Source organism: Megalops cyprinoides, chromosome 11, assembly GCF_013368585.1.
Source record: "Megalops cyprinoides isolate fMegCyp1 chromosome 11, fMegCyp1.pri, whole genome shotgun sequence".
Taxonomy (NCBI): Eukaryota; Metazoa; Chordata; class Actinopteri; order Elopiformes; family Megalopidae; genus Megalops; species Megalops cyprinoides.
In genome coordinates, this window is record NC_050593.1 from 2,786,789 (window position 1) to 2,807,032 (window position 20,244).

Consider the following 20,244-nt stretch of genomic DNA (forward strand, 5'->3'; position numbering starts at 1 on the left):
CCTTTGTAATGCTCACAGTCTCCTTTCTGTATAGTGGCCGGGACAGGAGAACAAGGCCTCATGACCCCCTAAACAGTTGATGCTAGTGTGTGTTATGAGCCACTCACTGATCTAGATGAACCACAGCCTCTTGCTTTGGAGAGTGAAGCTTCATGGTTGGTCCATGCAAGTGACTTACAGAGCACAGTAGCTGGAAGTCCTGGGTGTGCATCACTCATGGTTTTTAAAAGTCATAATAAATGTGTGTAAATTGTAAATTGTGCATCCCCAGTGCGGTTAAATCATTCACACCATCACAACCTGCCATGTTCTGACAGAGCCCAAGTATAGAATTACGCATCTACTGGCCGACATGATTGACAGGCCAAGCAGAAATGTTACCTTGTTCCCTCTTTTTCACAGTATTATGAATATCCCCTTTAAAGACACCAGCTCATTCTTCTCATCCGCAACACTGTTTCTGTCAGTGCTCCGCCTCCTTAGCTGTCGTGCTTTTGTTTTCCTTGTGTTTTTCCTGCCCCGCTCCCCGCCCGGTCTCCGCCCGCCTGATTGCCTGCACACCTGCTTTCCATCCCCTCGTCAGCCTTGCCCTATATGTTCCCTGCTTTTCTCTGTCCTGTTGCTAGTTCGTCACAGTGTTTTTCGCCTGTTTCGTCCCCCCCGTTTGCGTTTTGCTTCTGTCTGCCGGTTTCTCGTTTTTTGACCCTGCTCTTTCCCAGACCTCGTTTTTGCCTGCCTCCTTGTCTCGTTCGCCTGATTGCCTGCCTGTCCGGTTCCCGACCTTGCCTGCTCCCGTTTCCCGATCCTCGCTCTGTCCACGGACTACCTTCCGGTTTTCGACCCTGCCTGTTTTCTGATTAGCGATTCTGCCTCACGATTCCATTAAAGACGCTTGGAACCCGAAGCTCCCGTGGTCCGCGCCTGAGTCCCTGCCTGAGCCCTGACAGTTTCTGCAACAACCCCCCCCCCCCCCCCCCACCCGTCTTATTGCCAAAAGGCACAAACTGGCTTTGGATAAAATAAAGAAAAATACATGACTTCCTCCCTTGGTCTGTGCCCTCCTTTTTCACTTAAACAGATGCTCTCTGTTTTTAGTGAATTCTCTATTCCTTTAATCTGGGCCATTTCTCATGAAGATTCATGGCGAACGATCGCATGGGAGATGGGGATATTGAATCAGCCGTCTTTAAATGTGATTATAGTTATTGGAGAGAAGGCACGCAGGAAGAGATGCCACAGTGCCACCTCCACACACTCCCAGTGCCCGCCAGCCCAGCCCGCGCCCGTAACAGGAAATGGCATCTTGCACAGGGAAGACAGCTAAGGCATCCCCGCACCACATCCTGCAATTTTCCTGTATTTCCAAAAGACAGAGTATTTTTAATCATTATTTTTGTCTGCAATAATTTATTACTGTGTATGTATATATTAGCTGTGAACATGTTATGCTGTTCTTGTGGTGATGTTGTGTTAATATTTTAGTTTGGAGACTTTGTCTTATGTGTTTCATTGCTGTTGAAATGGTTGGACAGTTAACAATAAAGGGGAGAAGACTCAGGGAAACAGGAAGTAGAAATATGTGCCATTGAAAAGGAGCAAAGGCAAAATAGGATAGACAGGAGTATCTGATTAAATGGTTGTAATATCAATGGATACATTTAGCCCCATTCAGTCCAGTTATAGGGCCATGATAGTTAATGTAGGTATGTAGATGTGATATTGTTATTAACATGGAGCAGTGTTGGATATGGTATCTCTTCCATTATATATAAAGAGGTGAGGGAGTTTCACATTTGTCTAAATTCCACCACTGTTATAAAGGGATGCTAGGGAGGAATCCTAACTTATTTCAATTTTATTTTAAGTTTGGTTACTGTCTCTACTTAGAGAAAGTGTCAGTACGGTGGTTCCGTAGCCGGCTTTGTTTTCGCTCTCCATGTGCTCATGTTTACTGTTTTCCCCTGTGTTCCAGCCCTGCCCTGTTCTCCGCCCTGGCTCTGCCCTGTCTCCACCTAATCACCTGCCTACCTGCACACCTGCATCTCGTCCCCTCATCAGACTCTCCCGATATATACCCTGTTTGGTTGTGTGATGGTTGCTAGTTCGTCGCAGTTTTCCTGTTTTGTTACCAAGCCATTCTTTGTTCAGTTTAGCCTGCCCGTTTTCCGACCCTGCCTGTTCTTGTTTCTTCGATTTTGTATTTTGCCTATCGGATTTGTTTGCCGTGATTCCTCTGGTTTTGGACTGTGCCTGTTCTGACTTTGTTTTTGGATTTCGACTTGGATACAGTAAACTCGTTGTTTCATTGTGCCTTCCTGTCTGCGCCTGAGTCCTTACTTGAGCCCCGTGACAGAAAGCAGAAGTTTAGTAGAGTAAGCTTTGGGGTCTGTGTTGGTTTTTATTAGACATTAGCAGGATACATAGATTTGGGTATTTTTGCTATAAATATGTCTTAAACTATCTTAGTTACAATGGGGTGTTGAAGGTGAATCATTTATAACAGAAGTCTTAGTGTTGGATACACAGAATAAAGCTTTTATACAGGATATTTCGGTATTAGTTAGTGAATTTGATTTACCTTAAATTTGGGAGTTGTAAGTTATTCAAGAAATTGTCAAATGAGATTCATTGTTTTTGATCATGCACTGACTCCTGTTTGGTCTTTGATGTCTGTTATGAGTGATCCTTCCTTACGTGTTTTAAGTTGGTTTGATTGAAGTTTCCAGTTTTGTTTGCAATTGCGAAGTCATTAATGTTTTGACTATTTATTTTTGTCAGTAAGCTCATACTTGACTTGTCTTAGTTTTGAGTGATTGTTTTATTAGTCAGTAAGTTTGAGTATATTGTCTTTACTTTTAAATTATTCTTTTTTTAACTTCCTTTTATCTGAAGACTAAGAAGTTATTTCCTATGTATGACTGCTGTTGTGGTTTTCCAGGGTTAAACGTCATCTAGAGTGACTGTACAAAAAGCAATTAATGTGGGAGAAAGATTTCTGAGAAATCCTTTGTTATGTTATTCATATTGCTATTTATATTGTTATTGTTCAAAGACTGTAGAAGACTGCATTACTTATTTTCTACTCTGTGAGTGATCTGTCTGATTTGTATGCTGTATAAAAGTCACTGCTGATTATTAATTCGGACTCATTTGTGCATTACACACATGCATTTGTGTAAGAAATATACTTTTGCTGCCATACCACTCTGAAGCATGCTGCTGCTAAATGGCTAGTCTTGGATGCTGCTTGAAGTGGTGCTGTTTGGCCAGTATATTACATTATTGTCATTTGGCAGACACTCTCATTCCAAAGCAACTTAAAAAAGTATGAAAATTACAAACAAAACATCACTAACCACATTGGGACAAGCACCAGTGCCAAACATACTGCCTAGAGGTGTGTGTATGCAAGAGGAACAAAAGATGAATATCTCGTCAGTAGGGGAGCAGAGGTGTAGTCTGAAGGTGGCCAGTGTATCCACTGTTCTGACCACAACAGGAAGCTCATTCCACCACATAGGGGCCAGGCAGTGCAGGTAACAAAATTGCAAGGTTGCAAGAGGGGATCAGCCAAGCATCCTGACAAAACTGAGTGAAGTGACCTAGACCGACGTGTAGGTTATGATGATCAATCGAAGATCAAGGGGAGTCACTCCACTACTGCTCATTACACTAACACCAGGATTTTGTAATGTGTGCAAGACATCATCACCCACAGACAGTGAAGGGGGCAGTCTTCTGGCTGGCTCAAGAAAACTGAGTGCAGCCATAGGGGCTCAGCTGTGGGAGATCCTGACTTTTAAATGGGATGTTAAACCAAAGTCCTGACTCACTGCAGTCATTGAAAATAGCTTTGTACTTATCACAACGAGTAGGGGGATGTATAGACTTACTGTATCTGTCCCTCTATCTGGCCATCGAATTATAATAAATATATAAAAGTAAAAATAAAAATAAATCGCACCCATCTTAGCTAATGTGTAGTGAGTGGTCAAAGTCAAAATGATTGCCATTCATCACCTGTGTGGATGGCATTCATTGTGATGTAGATGCAATCTGTTATTATGCATTATACAGAATCTATGATAATTATTCATTCTGACTATGCCTATGTACCTCTGAAATATATTTGTATGCTTACAACATTACACGTGCAGTGTTCACCTGTCAATTTTCGCCTTTCACCTTTTAAGGTGACAGTGTAGCATGGTGGTTAAGGGTGGCAGTGTAGCATAGTGGCTAAGGAGCAGGACTCATGACTGAAAGGTTGCTGGCTCGATTCCCCACTGGGGCACCGCTACTGTACCCTTAGGCAAGGTACTTAACACTGAATTGCCTCAGTAAAATATCCAGCTGTATAAATGGATAACATTGTAAGTCGCTCTGGATAAGAGCATCTGCTAAATGCCAATAATAATGTTTAAGGCATTATAGCTCATTTAATGTCACATCATACGAAAATCTGCCTTCCTTGCTTTGACGGTCATGTTTCGTTTCATTGTGTATTTCGCCTTTGTTGGGATTTATGATGCTTTAGTGTGTTTATTGTCAGAACTCAGGCAGGGACTCAAGCGCAGACAGAGGAGATGGATGCCAAAGACAGGTTTAATAATACAAACGGGTAATCCACAAAACGAAGTCAGGGCAGGCAGAGTCAAAAACCAGGCAGACACGGCGACCAAAACCACAGGGCAAGAATGAGGAACGAAGTCAGGAAAAACAGGCAAAGTCCAAAACCAGAAAAACACAGCAAACATTCCACAAATCAGATCCAGAAATCGTAGTCAAAAAATAAACAGGCAAAGCAAAGGAACCAACAGGCAAACCAGAACAGACGGTGAGTAGCGAAACAGCAAACTGAGACGAACTGGCAAACAAGACAGAGACAAGCAGGGAGATATAGGGCTAGGCTGATGAGGTGATGGGATGCAGGTGTGCAGGTAGGCAGGTCGAGACAATCAGGTGGGCGGAGACAGGGCGGAGAGTGGGGCAGGGCTAGAACACAAGGAAAACAAAAGCACATGGACAGGGAAAAGAAAACAACCGGCTAAGACGCCGCAGTCATGACAGTTTATGCTCTTTCACTTATTACCAGTGTTGTTTGTTTCTGAGAGTTGTTTTCAGTCAAGCTTTTTGTGCACTCCAGCTTTAAGCACACTGTAGAAGGACTGCTCTTGGGACATGTTGAGATGTTTCTTGATATAATTAAAATCTTATGAAATTGACAGTTGTTCAAGTATTTGGTCATTGTTTAAAATCTATCTTTTATTAGCTATATTCTACAGCCTCTATTCTTTGATTGGCTATATTCTAAAGCCTTTATTCTTTGATTGGCTATATTCTTGAGTCAGCGTCCATGCAGAGCGCTGCTCTCCCTGGTAGGGCAAATGAAGGCCATTTAAACTGTAGCAGCTTGAAATGGACCATGGATGTCTTTGAACAAGTAATAACGGAGCAATAGTGATAACAAATGCACAGATGTTTTACAATTTTACTGCAGCCTGTTATGAAAACACATTCTGATGAATTAAAAATGAAACAAGCAATGCTTTACCCAATGTGGAAACAGATACTTCTATGGAAACAGCCATAGCTTTAACACAATATGACTGTTGTGAAGTTTTTTTTTTTTTTTTATTCTTGTCCCTTGGCTCCATTCTGTGTCCATTTTCCATGTTCTGATTGGCTTTGCCCCCAGTTTTCCAGAGACAACAGTGTTTTACTGTGTGATCTCATGATGCTGCTCCTTCAATTCAATTCAATTCAATTCATTTTTATTTGTAAAAGTACACAAGTTGTCACAAAGCAGCTTTACATTGTTCCCAGGCCTGATACCCCCTGAGAGCAAGCCTAAGGCAACAGTGGCAAGGAAAAACTCCCTATCAGGAAGAAACCTTGAGCAGAACCCGGCTCAGAGGGGGAGCCCATCTGCTTCTGGCCAGCACTGGGCAGATAGAGTTAAAGACAAGTTATACAATGTACTTTAAGATATAAGATTGATAGACAGTAGTAATTAACAGCAGAGTGATTATAAAAATGTCTCCTAGGATGTCCGGTTCTTGGAACACAGTTGGCTTTGATGGGCAGGGCAGCGAGGTAGCAGGACTGGAAATCGGGATGAGACGCTTGGGCTACAGCTCCGGACAGGAGCCCGGAGCAGGGGTAGGAAGCAAACAGAAAACAGTGATTAGTGGATGATAAGAATGGCAGGGATGTAGAACAGAGAGGCAGGAGAGGAGGGGCAGTGGAAAAGGTGCCAGTGTGCAAAAAGGAAAAAACCCCGGCAGGCTAACATTATGGCAGCATACCTAGGGGACGGGAGGCAAGGGACCAGCATAGTCATGAGGGCGACCCTAAGGCAGTCAACACCAGATCATGGCACAGAGTCCATGGATAAAGTGACAGCAATGACCACTTAGTCCACCAGAGACTCTATGATCCACGCCAGCACCAGGCCATGACCCTCATTGCTATGCCCATGCCCCTCCTTCTTATCTGGTTCTCCCTGAGGTCTCCTCCTCGTAATGCCTCATTCTTCCTACTTCACCATTGTCCTGGCTCCCTCGTTACAGGTGACAGAGGGTTCATCCTTCGTCCCTCCATGCAGCTCCCTGTAGATAATGAGCTTTGCTGGGCAATGCCACTGTCAGGGCTCAGGCAGGGACTCAAGCGCAGACAGCGGAATGGGGTGCACAAAGCGATGTTTAATAAAGCCAAGACGGGGAATCCAGAAAACGTAGTCAGAAACAGGCGAAGTCAGAAAACCAGAGAAACACGGCTAACAATACCAAAAATCGGATCCAAAAACGTAGTCAAGAAAACGGGCAAGGGTTCAGATAAACAGCAAGCAGGCAGGCAGGCAGAACAGGAACAAACGGCTTGTAGCGACACAGACGAACTGAGACGAACTCGCGATGAGACAAGAAACAAACAAGGAATATATAGGGCAAGGCAGATGACAAGATGGGGTTCAGGTGTGCAGGTAGGCGGGTGGAGCCAGTCAGATGACCAGGTGGGCGGAGACAGGGCGGAGAGCAGGGCAGGGCTGGAACACAGGGAAAAACAAAAGCACATGGACAGGGAAAACAAAAACCAAAACAAACCCGGCTAGGGAGCCGCAGTCCTGACAGTACCCCCCCCCCCCCCCCCTACGGACGCCACCAGGCGTCCTAGCAGGCAGTCCAGGATGATGCCGACGGAAGTCCGCGATGAGGGAAGGGTCGAGGATGTCACGGGCCGGGACCCAGCACCGTTCCTCTGGGCCGTAACCCTCCCAGTCCACCAGGTATTGCAGTCCGCGGCCCCGACGCCGAACTCCCAGCAGGCGACGTACCGTGTACGCCTCGGATCCATCGATCAGGCGGGGAGGCGGAGGAGCCCGCGGAGCCGGGCAAAGAGGGCTGTGGACGACAGGCTTGACCCTGGAGACGTGGAAGGTTGGGTGGATGCGGCGGAGAGAGAGCGGCAGTTTGAGCTGGACTGCGGCAGGGCTGATGATCTTGGCGATGGGGAAGGGACCGATAAAACGCGGAGCCAGCTTGCGAGACTCCACTCGGAGAGGAAGGTCTCGTGTGGAAAGCCACACCCGCTGCCCCTGGACGTAGCGGGGAGCCTTGGACCGATGCCGATCAGCTGCCCGCTTGATTCGGGCAGTGGCATGCAGAAGCGCGGTCCGGGCACGCTTCCAGGTCCGCCGACATCGGCTAACGAATGCCTCCGCTGAAGGCACGCCAACCTCTTCCTCCTGAGCCGGGAACAGGGGGGGCTGATAGCCAAGGCAGCACTGGAAAGGGGACATGCCGGTGAAAGAAGACGGCAGGGAGTTGGAGTATTCCACCCAGGACAGCAGCCGACTCCAGGAGCTGGGGTCTTGCGAGGCCAGGCAACGCAACACCGTCTCCAATTGCTGGTTAGCCCGCTCGGTCTGGCCGTTGGTCTGTGGGTGGAAGCCTGAGGACAGACTCACAGATGCCCCTAACAGTTTACAGAACGCCCTCCAAAAGTGCGAAGTGAACTGGGACCCCCGGTCTGACACCACATCACTTGGCAGCCCGTGCAGCCTGAACACATGGGTGATCATGAGCTCGGCAGTCTCTTTGGCTGTGGGCAGCTTCGGCAATGCTACGAAGTGCACGGACTTAGAGAATCGGTCAACAACCGTGAGTATGACGGTGTTACCGTCTGATGGGGGCAGACCAGTGACGAAGTCCAAGGCGATGTGGGACCAGGGTCTCTTGGGCACCGGCAGCGGACGCAGCAATCCTGCAGGAGGGTGATTGGAGGGCTTGTTCTGGGCACAGACCGAGCAGGCGGAGACAAAGCTGCGTACATCCTCCTCCATAGACGGCCACCAGAAGCGTTGCTCGATAAGGGCAGCGGTGCGTCTGACCCCTGGGTGACAGGCCAGCCTGGAGGAGTGTCCCCACTGCAGAACCTGCAAATGAACAGACTCAGGAACAAACAGGAGGTTATCAGGACATGCACTGGGACCGGCCTCACCCCGCTGGGCTGAGCGCACCAGGGACTCGATTTCCCATGTTGCCGCGGCTAGCAAGCAACGAGCAGGCAATATGGTGCTGGGTTCAGGTGGCTCCTCAGGTGAAGAGGACTGGCGAGAGAGAGCATCAGGCTTGCCGTTCTTAGAACCTGGGCGGTAGGAAAGGACGAAGTCAAACCTGGCGAAGAACAGAGACCAGCGAGCCTGACGGGGGTTAAGACGCTTAGCAGTACGGAGATACTCCAGGTTCTTATGATCCATCCACACCAGAAACGGGGTACTAGCGCCCTCCAGCCAGTGCCTCCACTCCTCCAACGCCAGCTTGACCGCCAGCAGCTCTCGATCGCCGATGTCATAGTTGCGCTCAGACGCGGAGAGCCGACGGGAAAAGAAGGCGCAGGGATGAAGCTTGTTATCCTGCGCCGACACCTGAGAGAGTACAGCCCCCACTCCCAACTCAGAGGCGTCCACCTCCACCACGAATTGTCGGGCAGGATCAGGCTGGATGAGCACAGGCGCAGTGGTGAAACGCTTCTTGAGCTCCTGGAATGCTTCAGCAACATCCGGAGTCCAGGAGAAGCGTCTGGCGGGTGAAGTCAGGGAGGTGAGAGGAGCGGCGACGGAGCTGTAATTGCGAATGAACCGCCGATAAAAATTTGCAAACCCCAGGAACTTCTGGAGCTCACGACGGGAGGTCGGCGGTGGCCACTCCTCAACTGCCTGAACCTTGCGACGGTCCATCAGGACCCCTTCCTCAGAGACGACACACCCCAAGAAAGAAACGGAGTTCCGGTGAAACTCACACTTCTCGGCCTTAACGAACAGGTGGTTCTCCAATAGTCTCTGCAGGACTTGGCGGACATGGCGTGAGTGTTCGGCAGGCGACCGGGAGAAGATTAGAATGTCGTCCAAGTAGACAAACACAAACCGCCCAAGCATGTCCCAAAGAACATCGTTAACCAGGGTCTGAAAGACAGATGGGGCATTAGTTAGACCGAAGGGCATGACCAGATATTCGTAGTGCCCCGTCGGAGTGTTGAATGCGGTCTTCCATTCATCCCCCTCTCTGATGCGGACCAGGTGGTAGGTGTTGCGGAGGTCGAGCTTCGTGAAAATCCTCGCTCCCTGCAGGGAATCGAATGCAACGGACATCAGAGGAAGGGGGTAACGGTTCTTCACCGTGATGCTGTTTAGCCCTCGGTAGTCAATGCAGGGGCGGAGCGAGCCGTCCTTCTTTCCCACGAAGAAGAAACCCGCTCCCGCTGGAGAGGACGAAGGGCGAATAATGCCGGCAGCCAGGGACTCCCGGATATACTTATTCATGGCCTCCGTCTCTGGTGGCGACAGGGAATACAGGCGGCCCCGGGGTGGAGTGGTGCTGGGCAAGAGATCGATGGTGCAGTCATAGGGTCTGTGAGGAGGCAAGGAGGTGGCGCAGGATTTGCTAAACACCCCCTTCAGATCCAGGTACTCGGGGGGCACCCCAGACAGGTCAGGGAACTCCTCTGCAGTGAAGGGAACAGAAGAAACAGGAACCGGGGCATCTTTGAGGCAGTGAGATGCGCAGAAGGAGCTCCACTCCAGCACCTTATTCTCAACCCAGTTTATCCAGGGGTTGTGCTTGCAGAGCCAGGGGTGTCCCAGAACCAGTGGTGCTTGCGGCGTATCAATGATATGGAGTACGATGTCCTCACGGTGGTTGCCGGACAGCAGTAGACTCAGCGGGGAAGTGATGTGGGTGATCCTGCCAAGGGGCCTCCCGGTGATGGCAACGGCTTCAAGGGGAGTCTGGAGCGGGACCTGAGGCAACCCGAGCTGCTGCACAAGGTCAGCATCAATGAAGTTGCCGTCTGCTCCGGAGTCGATAAGAACTGCTACCACCTGAGGTTGACCGTTCACAAGGAGAGAGGCAGACAACAGTGGGCGAGTAACCGGGGAGTCAGACAGAGGGGTTACGCTCACCTGTATCTCCCCGACTGCGGGTGAGCGCTGGCTCTTAATCAGGCAGTTGGCGACGAAGTGCCCGGGGTTGCCACAGTATAGGCAGGATCGGGTCTGGATCCGTCTCTGGCGCTCAGCTGGAGATAGGTGCGTGCGGTCGATCGAAATCGGTTCTGTTGACAGACCTTAGGCAGCAGGGACTGAGGGTGTTGCTGCTGAGGGCGCAGGGGTTCTCCGGAACTCCTCCGCTGATCTCCGGGACTCTGCTCACTCCCTTCGACGTGCGGACAGGCGGTGGTCTACACGGATGGCGAGGTCAACTAAGGCATCGAAATCAGCAGGCAGCTCCCGGGTGACCAGCTCGTCTTTGATCTCCTCAGACAATCCATGGAGGAACGTGTCGTACAGAGCTTCCTGATTCCAGCTACAGGTCGCAGCGAGGGTCCGAAAGTCTATGGCGTAATCGGAGACCGAGTCCCCTCTCTGACGGCTCTGTAACATCTCCCGAGCAGCCTCACGACCGTGTTTGGAACGGTCGAACGCCCGCCTCATCTCCTCACAGAAGGTGGCGTAGGAGGAACACACAGGTGAGCGGGCATCCCAAATTGCTGTTCCCCACTCCCTGGCACGTCCGGTCAACAGGGTGATAATGTAGGCGATCCTTGCCCGATCAGTGGGGAAGGTCGACGGCTGGAGCTCGAACACCAACGAACACTGGGACAAATTTGGAGCGGCAGGTTCCAGGCTCACCGGCATACGGCTCAGGAGGCGGCAGACGGGGCTCCCGTCCAGGCAGGAGGGCAAGAGGCTGTGGAGGAGGTGCAGGGGAATCTGCTGGGGCGTCTTGTGCGAGCTGGAGCTGCTGCAGTTGAGCGGAGAGGTTGTGCAGGCTAACCGCAAAGCTCTCCAGGGTCTTGCCAACCGACTCGAGCTGGTTCTGATGTCGGCCGAGGAGAGCTCCCTGTCGTTCCAGCACCGATCGCAGCTGGTCACTGTCCGCTGAGTCCATACTGGCGAGTTCGTACTGTCAGGGCTCAGGCAGGGACTCAAGCGCAGACAGCGGAATGGGGTGCACAAAGCGATGTTTAATAAAGCCAAGACGGGGAATCCAGAAAACGTAGTCAAAAACAGGCGAAGTCAGAAAACCAGAGAAACACGGCTAACAATACCAAAAATCGGATCCAAAAACGTAGTCAAGAAAACGGGCAAGGGTTCAGATAAACAGCAAGCAGGCAGGCAGGCAGGCAGAACAGGAACAAACGGCTTGTAGCGACACAGACGAACTGAGACGAACTCGCGATGAGACAAGAAACAAACAAGGAATATATAGGGCAAGGCAGATGACAAGATGGGGTTCAGGTGTGCAGGTAGGCGGGTGGAGCCAGTCAGATGACCAGGTGGGCGGAGACAGGGCGGAGAGCAGGGCAGGGCTGGAACACAGGGAAAAACAAAAGCACATGGACAGGGAAAACAAAAACCAAAACAAACCCGGCTAGGGAGCCGCAGTCCTGACAGCCACTGTCCCTTGGCAGCATGAATGCTCCCCGAGGCTTAAATGTCAGCAGCATGTCGTTAAAGGCACATTTGCATGTCACCATATCTTTAAAGCTGCTTTTCCACCCTTTCGTGCTCCTCCCACTGTCTCTAATATGGTCACAGCACACATCTGAATAAGGAAGCCACTGTTTTTCTCCTCCAGTGAGGACAATCTAGACAATCTAGAAGAACAAATGCAGTTGTTATTTTGGGGTTACTAATTTAATGCATGAAATCACAATTATGTTTGAGTGTAGAATTGCGATATTTTATTTCCCAGGTGATGAGACATTATAAATGTCCCTGTTCCAATGTATTTATGCATAGTGCTGTTCATTCTGACCTTGTGTGTGTGGTGTGACCAGGGAAAGTGAGCCGAATATACCATCTTGGTGCCAAGGTGCTTGGTGCAATTTTAATTAGTCATCACATTTGGAGAGAAAATCCCCTAGCAAGTTTTTTAGTCTGATTAATAGTTGTAATACAAATGTATGTCGAGTGAGATCAATTGAAAGTAATTTTCAAAACTTAAGCTATGATTCATTTTGGTATTTAAATGAGCTGTTTGTTGGTCAGAGACCTGCAGTAATGATAAAATAAATACTTTAGATTGTTCAGTTTTGTACATCATGTCAAACCTTCATCACATATTTTTCAGCATTTGTTGCCATACCAATTCGTATCCTCCAACTGCCAAATGATTCAAGCCAATGGCCCAGTCCTCTACTCCCAGGAAAAATATTAAAGTGCAGAAGTGGAGAAGGGATTAATAATAACTGATCTCTTTGGAACAAAGTGGAACTTCAGTGTAGTGACGGGGATCCTGTGGTGCTGGGGGTGGCAGCTTTGCAAGGAGCTACTCACTGCTGTTTTGGTGCTCTTAAAGATAGAAAGCTGATTGCACTGGCTGTAATTCCCTGCCATGCTATCTTAGTTTGGCCCCTTCGTCTCATCCATCTGACTGGCTTCACAGTCCTGGCATCTCATTCCTCCAGTCTATCTCTCAACAGTAGTTTCTCTTAGTTAAATAATCGCTAAATTAATGCATTTAGCCATTAGCTGAGAACACTTGCAAGATGTGTGAATCCATTGGAAACTGTCTTGTTCAGGTTCAGGCTCATGGTACCAAAACTTTTACGTATGACTTATTTATATTCAATTAGTGCATAAGTAAGTCAATAAACCCAATTCCTCAGTTGAAGAGTCAGGTGGTGGCTTAAATGTGGCTGTGAATAGCTTTGCGTAGCTTCAGTGGGGCTGTATGTGGTATTGCAGTATGCCTGTTCTGATAAAATAATGTTTAAATCGGGCAAACTCAAATATTTTGTGTGAAATATGGAAAAATCAAAGCATAAGAACATATGTGCTAATTTTATGCTGATAGTGCCCGGGGTGTTGTGTTCCTGGGCATCGCACCAGCACTGCAAACAGCCTGGCTGTCTGACATGTACGTAGCAGGCACCAGACTTGCTCATCGGCTGCATGCATGCTTTTTCCCCATCCCCCGGGGGGGGGGGCGCTTAAATCATTGCCTAAATCAGAAGTAGTGATTGATTGGGTGTCGGGTATGAGGCTCATGGGACAGCCATCTCCTGGCCTAGCTCCGATTTGATGTAGGCTGCAGGGCCTGTGACACAGGCTATGGGCTGATGAACGATGGTGATGAATTGGCTCAGGGGATAATTATGTCACAGGGCCAGCACACTCCCCCCGTGTGCAATGGAGAGGGGGCGCGGCTGGCAAGAAGAGCACAGACAACCAACAGCTGAGGCTGGGCCAAAACACCAGGAAGTTAGGTTATTGTACCCAATCAATCATCAAGAACAACAGAGGGAGTGCAGCACGATTATTCATACAGTTATAGGGAGGCCCGTTTAACCTCATTGCAAAGTATTATAGTCCTAATTGAAAAATGTTCCCCATTTCTGTTTCTTTCTCCTCCATGACTGAATATTTCAAGCTTGCTTGAGCTGGTTTGAGAGAGAGACATGGTTTCCTTGGCAACACTCTCAGAAAATTCAGGATGCACTGTTACGAGGCATCATGCTGACCAGTGCTCGAGGAGGCTGGTGATCACCAACAGATGTAACTTTCCAGGCATGAACACTGCTCCTCATGCCCGCTGTCAGAGTGGAACCTGAGTATTTAACTGGCATAAAACATGGGTCATGGTAAACTGTAACTGTAAGCCATAACAATGCCCAGCTGTCAGCTGCTAGCAGCCAACTCAGAGAGTCTATTTTTGTTTCAACACGCTCCATTGTTGATGAACTGAAACTGAATCTCCTGCTGTAAAGCAGTATAGGGACACTGTAAATGTATCTGTTTGGCACAAGTCTGAAAGACTTGACAGATACATGGCAGTGCTTGCATTCTTGGATTTGTATATTATGATATAACCATTCTGCTGTGTTGTACATCACTTGTGCTCTTGGTAACTTCTTTCCTGCACTTATGTCTCTTCATTCTCTCCCATAATCCTGTACTCAACTGAAGCATGTCGCTACCCAACACATTGGCCTTATCGGTGGTTCATTGAAATTCCTCATGTGAATCTCATCTTGCTTGGAGGGCAAGACTCCCCCAGCTCATTTAGCTAAGTGTATTAAACTTCACATTCCAAGTGTGTTGGATCTTTGTTATTGTTTGGTCTCCCACTGCCTAATTAATATTTTGGAAGGTATGGCCTTCTGGGCATTCTTAAATATGACTGCATAGAGCCTGACTGTTAATTACCACTTTAAGCTAGCTCTGGATGATAAAGTCTTGCTCTAATTACCAAATCATTCTCGGAAGTCCCCAAGAAGTTAGACTTCATTGACCGTTTGTGTATGTGTGTGTGTGTATGTGTGTGTGTGTGTGTGTGTGTGTGTGTGTGTGTGTGTGTGTGTGTGTATGTGTGTTTGCACACATGTGATTGTTTTTGGCTGAGTTCACATGTTCACATGTTCCTCAGGTTACAACAGTGTTCACATCATGAAGAGTAAAATGCAGAATAAATATGATGGCAACAGTGTGTTTAATAACAAGCTGTTACGCTTCAGTTTGTCAGAAGGCTGTCATCACACCGAAGTCTTGGATGGAGCACACAGCTGATCTGGAGTCAGTTTAATTGCATTCACTATACCAGCTTCCCCTCTCCACACACTGTACTAGAGTGTCCTTAAGTCACTTATCATGTGCACTCTGCATAAGAAGAACACCCAGCTTTGCAGGGAGGTGATGTTAAAGATATCCGCTAAGCAGGTTGCTACTCAGTGGATGGAGAAATTTATGAAATGAGTCTCTGTGTGTATATATATATATATATATATATATATATATATATATATGGCAACAGTGTGCTCAACATTCTTGTGTGAACTAGCACAGGTGTGTAGATATTAGATTAATTTATGATGACAGGCAGGTCTAGACGTTATATAGAGGCAATGACTAATACAACAACATTTCCAATCATCCATGGAGCAGCAATTTAATCAGGTTTTTGTGGGACAATTAGTTTCTTCTACTAGCCCTTTGGTTGGATTTTGTCTCCACTGGCCCCTACATTTTTAATCTGCTTCTGGACAGGGAAGGAGAGTCTTTCAGCTCAGTTACTATTTTAAAACTGCCGGCTCTTCTATTTTTCTGAGTCAGGATTAATTAAAACAAATTCCACTTGAGCTCTGTTTCACGATGAAACATGGTACTCTTATTTAGGATAAAGTTGGTTTCCACAGATCCCATGACCTCTTTTTGACTTCATGACCATGTTCCATCTTAGATGTTAATTCACCATTGTTTAGTGCCACAGTTGTTGGTTTAAATCTTGAAAATGAATGTTTTAATCTGAGAACTTTGTTGTTGCTATTATTGTTATTAATCTCTAGATTATGCCAGAAATGTTTTGCTGCCCCTATACTGCATGAACCCTACTGCATGAATAATACACACAGTCAGTCAGATCAGAGCCAGCTCTAGGGGAAAGTAATTTAGTGAACTAACAATTCATTTTTTCATATCTGGGGATTAGGACAGCGATAGTATTATGTAGGGACACTGACCAATTGCTGGGAGGGGGTGACAGGAATAGGGTGTCCATCTCTTAAAAACCACTAACCTTTTCAGAATAGTTAGAAGGGCTGGATAAATAAACACCTCAGTTATGGTAGTGTTTGGATCGATCAAGTGCTGAGGAGCTGGGTGAAAATGAAGTCCCATAGAATGGTTCAGCCCTCCATATAGTATGAAAGGAAATGTTGCTTTCAGGCTACTCCAGGTAAAGCTCTCCTTTTTAGCAGCAGAATGCTTATATACAAAGGATTGTGGGATGGTGTTCCAAACACAGAGAAGTGAAGGCATAGTAATATAAGGCACTGAAATGTAATGCAATGAAGGGTCTCGGTGTCCTTGTGAAGAACAAGAATCTACTGTTAGATGGAGATCTTTAGGAAAGTGATATTCCTCATTGAATGGTGGTCACCTTTTCACTAATTCCAGCTTGTTCAGAGTGTTGTGCCATGTGCTGTGAACAGGGTGCATTGTGGGGTATATATGGTCAGATCTGACATTTCCTTTTCTGTCTTCCTCACACCAGAGATCCTGAATGGAGGCGTCTATGTGGACCAGAATAAGTTCCTGTGCCATGCAGACACCATCCACTGGCAGGACATTGTCAAGAACTCCCACTCAGAGCTTCTGGTGGTGCCCACCAATGGTAGTACTGGATGTGAGTGCCACCCCACCATACCCACACTACCACCACCATTACAACCAATAATTGCATTGGGGAACAATTTTGTCAGTTTCCTTTTACCATTTTCCATTTGCCTTTGCCTGTCTTGATAAGTCCTTGTCTGACCTCAAGATGAGCAAGGAGTGTCCAGGCTGGTAAAACATAGGTCTTAAGCCTCTTTTTTTCTTTAAAATAACAGTAAGGCATGACAATAAGGTAGGTGTAACAAAAAAGCTATCAAAGGGAGCTATTCTCTGCCACAGAAAACAGCAGGAAGGTTGATGCTTCATTTAAAAGTATCTGAGGATGAGAGGGGAGAGAGGAGTCTTGAAGGGTGAGGGAGACAAGCGAGAGACAGATGTTTACACAGATTGTCAGATGAGGTCGGGGGAGGCAGTGCATGTGCGCATCTTCAGATAAGCTGATGATCCAGCTTAGGACAGCCAACTCCGTCGCACTCACTGGTCTTATCGGACAGCTCCCCAGCCTTAATTAGTCCAATAAATTAATTGAAATGCATGCATCTACACTAATGTGTTTACCAAAATACACTACGCAAAAACATTTAACACAGGGTATATGGGCAGCCTTCATCAGAAAATCAGAAAAGACTGGCTACCTCACTAAGCACAGGGTGGAGGGAAATCTGGCACTGTCAGTGTTGGTTAAATGAGTATGTGAGGTGGGTATAATATTTGTAAGTGCAGGTCTGCTCTCACCCCTCCCCCCCACTCCACCCCACTCCTCTGGTCCTTAAGAAAGGTTGTGAAGTAGGGGGACATGGTGTCCTGAGCCCTAGAATAGCTGTGAACAGGACAGAACAATATAGTGCATGTTCAGTAGGGGGGTAATTAACCAGGCCTCATTAGCAAGCCATGTATCCATGACACACCTGGCAGGTAGCTGTGGGGCACAGTGAGGTTGGAGCAGCCCACCTCTGGGAGACATGCTCAGAACACACACGCACACGCACACGCACACACACACAGACACACACATACACACACGCACGCGCATTCACCCACAAACACATACACACAGATATGCAAACATACACACATGTACTCATTTACACACACACACACACACAACCTTTCACAATAAAACCCAGCTGCACTTTTTCTCTAGTCCTGAGGAAGACATCCTCAAAAGGTGTGAAAGAGTGTGCAATTGCTTCTGATGTCCAGGCTCCAAACAACAGACACAAGATCAGGGGATCGGTTTTATTGGTGAAGACAGAGGCATAGATGCAGCCCTGTGATCCATTCTGGTTGAGTGTGGCTCAAAGGCTTTGATCCAAATTTCTGTCATGGATTAGAAAAAAGGCTCAATGGACTATCACTCAGCTGCTGCCATGCCTCCAACGTGTCTCATTTGAAACCCAATGAAAGAACCTCCATCTTTGGAATCTCCTGCACATGGCTGCATTTCTCTTTGAATCACTTCAGGGTAGTCCCTGTCCTTCCCTCTCACAAGCTTACCTTCATGCCTGAAATTCAAACGTGTTGCCAGGAAGCTTTTCCTCCTGACAGCAGTTCACTCAGAAGTGTTTATGTGTCTGCGCAGGAGTAATGCAAAACCATCCACCTTTGATTCGCCTGTCCCAAAGTTTCTCAAACTCAAAAACTTTCAAAAGGGCGTTAAACTTTACAACCCTGTAAAAGGCTCTTTGAGGGTCAATGAGAGTCCATGTTGGGGGTGGTTTGGCTTAATGGCATGATTATGGCCCTGTGTTATTGCTGTGTGACAATTAAAGCTTACTCAAGCTGATGGAACCGTCTGGTTCAGCGCATCTGAAACTGGTCTGCACCCCAGGCACTTGCTTTATCTGTCCTCTGCCTCTGTCATCTAACTGGACCCCACATCTTAGAGGAGAAATGTGCTATAACTACAGGCTATTCCAGTCCCATCAAATATTACCCCTCCAGTGACACCCCCCCCCCCCCCCCCCTAATAAATCACAAAGGATGCTACATTGAACCTTTATTCAGGGTCGGGTATAGCTTACAGTGATGCAGCTTTCACCTATTATGCTCAATGTTGACAAAGAGGACCTTGAAACGGCCTTACCTTATATTACTGGGCTTGTCCTTTGATCTCCGTGTTGCAAAAAAGACAAGAAAATATGAGTCGGGGCACAGGATGTTCTATTTGCCTATTGGTCACAATGTGATCCCCATGCCAAGTGTCTCTTCCTCTGTACCTCGGAAGTCTTGTCTCAAACCCTCTTGGGAGTCATTGAAAACAGAGGAGGGAAGAGATGTGTATGACAGTGCTATCAAACCCTTTTCTCATTGTGCTTCCCCTCTCAAATTTGACCCAATCAATCATGTTTTTCATCAGTTTGCTACCGTTTGCTCTCAAACTGAGAGCTTTGCAGTGGCCATTTTGCAACTGAGAGCTTTGCAGTGGCCAAGCTACAAAACATTTGACAAAAATTGGCAAAAATTGGAAATCTATTTACATGGATCAATTATAAAGCATGTTAAAACATTATATTAGCACATCAAGCTTTATACAATACATCAAGCTCATTTTAGGCAGTGAAGTAATACTACTCTACCAATAAGTGTGCAGCTTTGGAGACATTTAGCTCTGTTAGCGATATTGCGGCACAGTTTGAATTGAAGCATATGGTAATGAGAAATATGAAGAAGCTATTCATGCTAAGTCATTACAGTTTTGTCTTTAAACAGAAATATCTTAAAACTGAAGCTGAGCAGAGGATGTACAACTGTTTTTATTAGTGAGATAAATATGCATGGACCACCTCTGATGGTAGAGAGCAGGGTTGCCTCTCACTAACTGATCCCTTATGTAATGTAATATACCTATGTGTGCTGCATGAGTGGGTAAATCACCCGCTGCTTGTGATTTGCTCAAGCCTCTGTCATACATTATCTCAGTTTAGGGCTCAGTTGTGACAGGACATGATGTCAGGCCTGACACATGGCTGATAAGTAAAGCTAAGTGTGATGCGCCCACCTTCCATAGCTGGTAAAATGGACTGACAGTCAATGTAAACACAGTGACAGCACATGCCAGCAAAAACCCACTGAGACACAAGCCTGGCCTTAAAGCCAGGGGGGAAAGTAGGCTGGTACCATGAAATACACATCATTGTGGATGATGTTGCCAGTAGACATTTGATAAAGTGACTAAAGCCTGTCACATTAATGAGCACCTGTCCTAATTTCCATAGGGAAATACAGCATAATATAGAGAAGAGCAGAAGATTGTTAAACACATTGTGGCAGTGCTGTTTTGTTGTTGTTGTTTTCTTTTTTTTGATGCAGTCTGTAGAGTAGTGTGATGGCAACCAACACTTAATCTTTGCCAAGCAATTATGAGTAATACTGCGTTGATGTCAATTCTTTACACCATTGAAATGAATAAAGTATTCAATTTGTTGCATATTTTAATATAAACTGTGGATGTGAGTGAGCGGATGAGCAATTTTCAAAACTTATTTTGCATTTTTAATTGTTTGTTCTGCTGCCCCTGTTAGCAGACCCTGAGGGCAGAGTCTCTTGTTGATGATTGTGACAGAAAT

At 46.9% G+C, this 20,244-nt stretch overlaps 1 protein-coding gene across 1 annotated transcript in view; it reads left to right on the forward strand.

Annotated features, from left to right (window-relative positions):
- The first annotated feature begins 15,652 nt into the window (after positions 1 to 15,652).
- The window catches only part of LOC118785794 (receptor tyrosine-protein kinase erbB-4-like), a 32,759-nt gene continuing 28,167 nt past the window's right edge, over positions 15,653 to 20,244 (forward strand). The window contains exons 1-2 of the mRNA XM_036540731.1: positions 15,653 to 15,662; positions 16,554 to 16,685. Of these exons, the coding sequence (XP_036396624.1) occupies positions 15,653 to 15,662; positions 16,554 to 16,685 (142 nt within the window). The remainder of the gene's footprint in view (positions 15,663 to 16,553; positions 16,686 to 20,244) is intronic.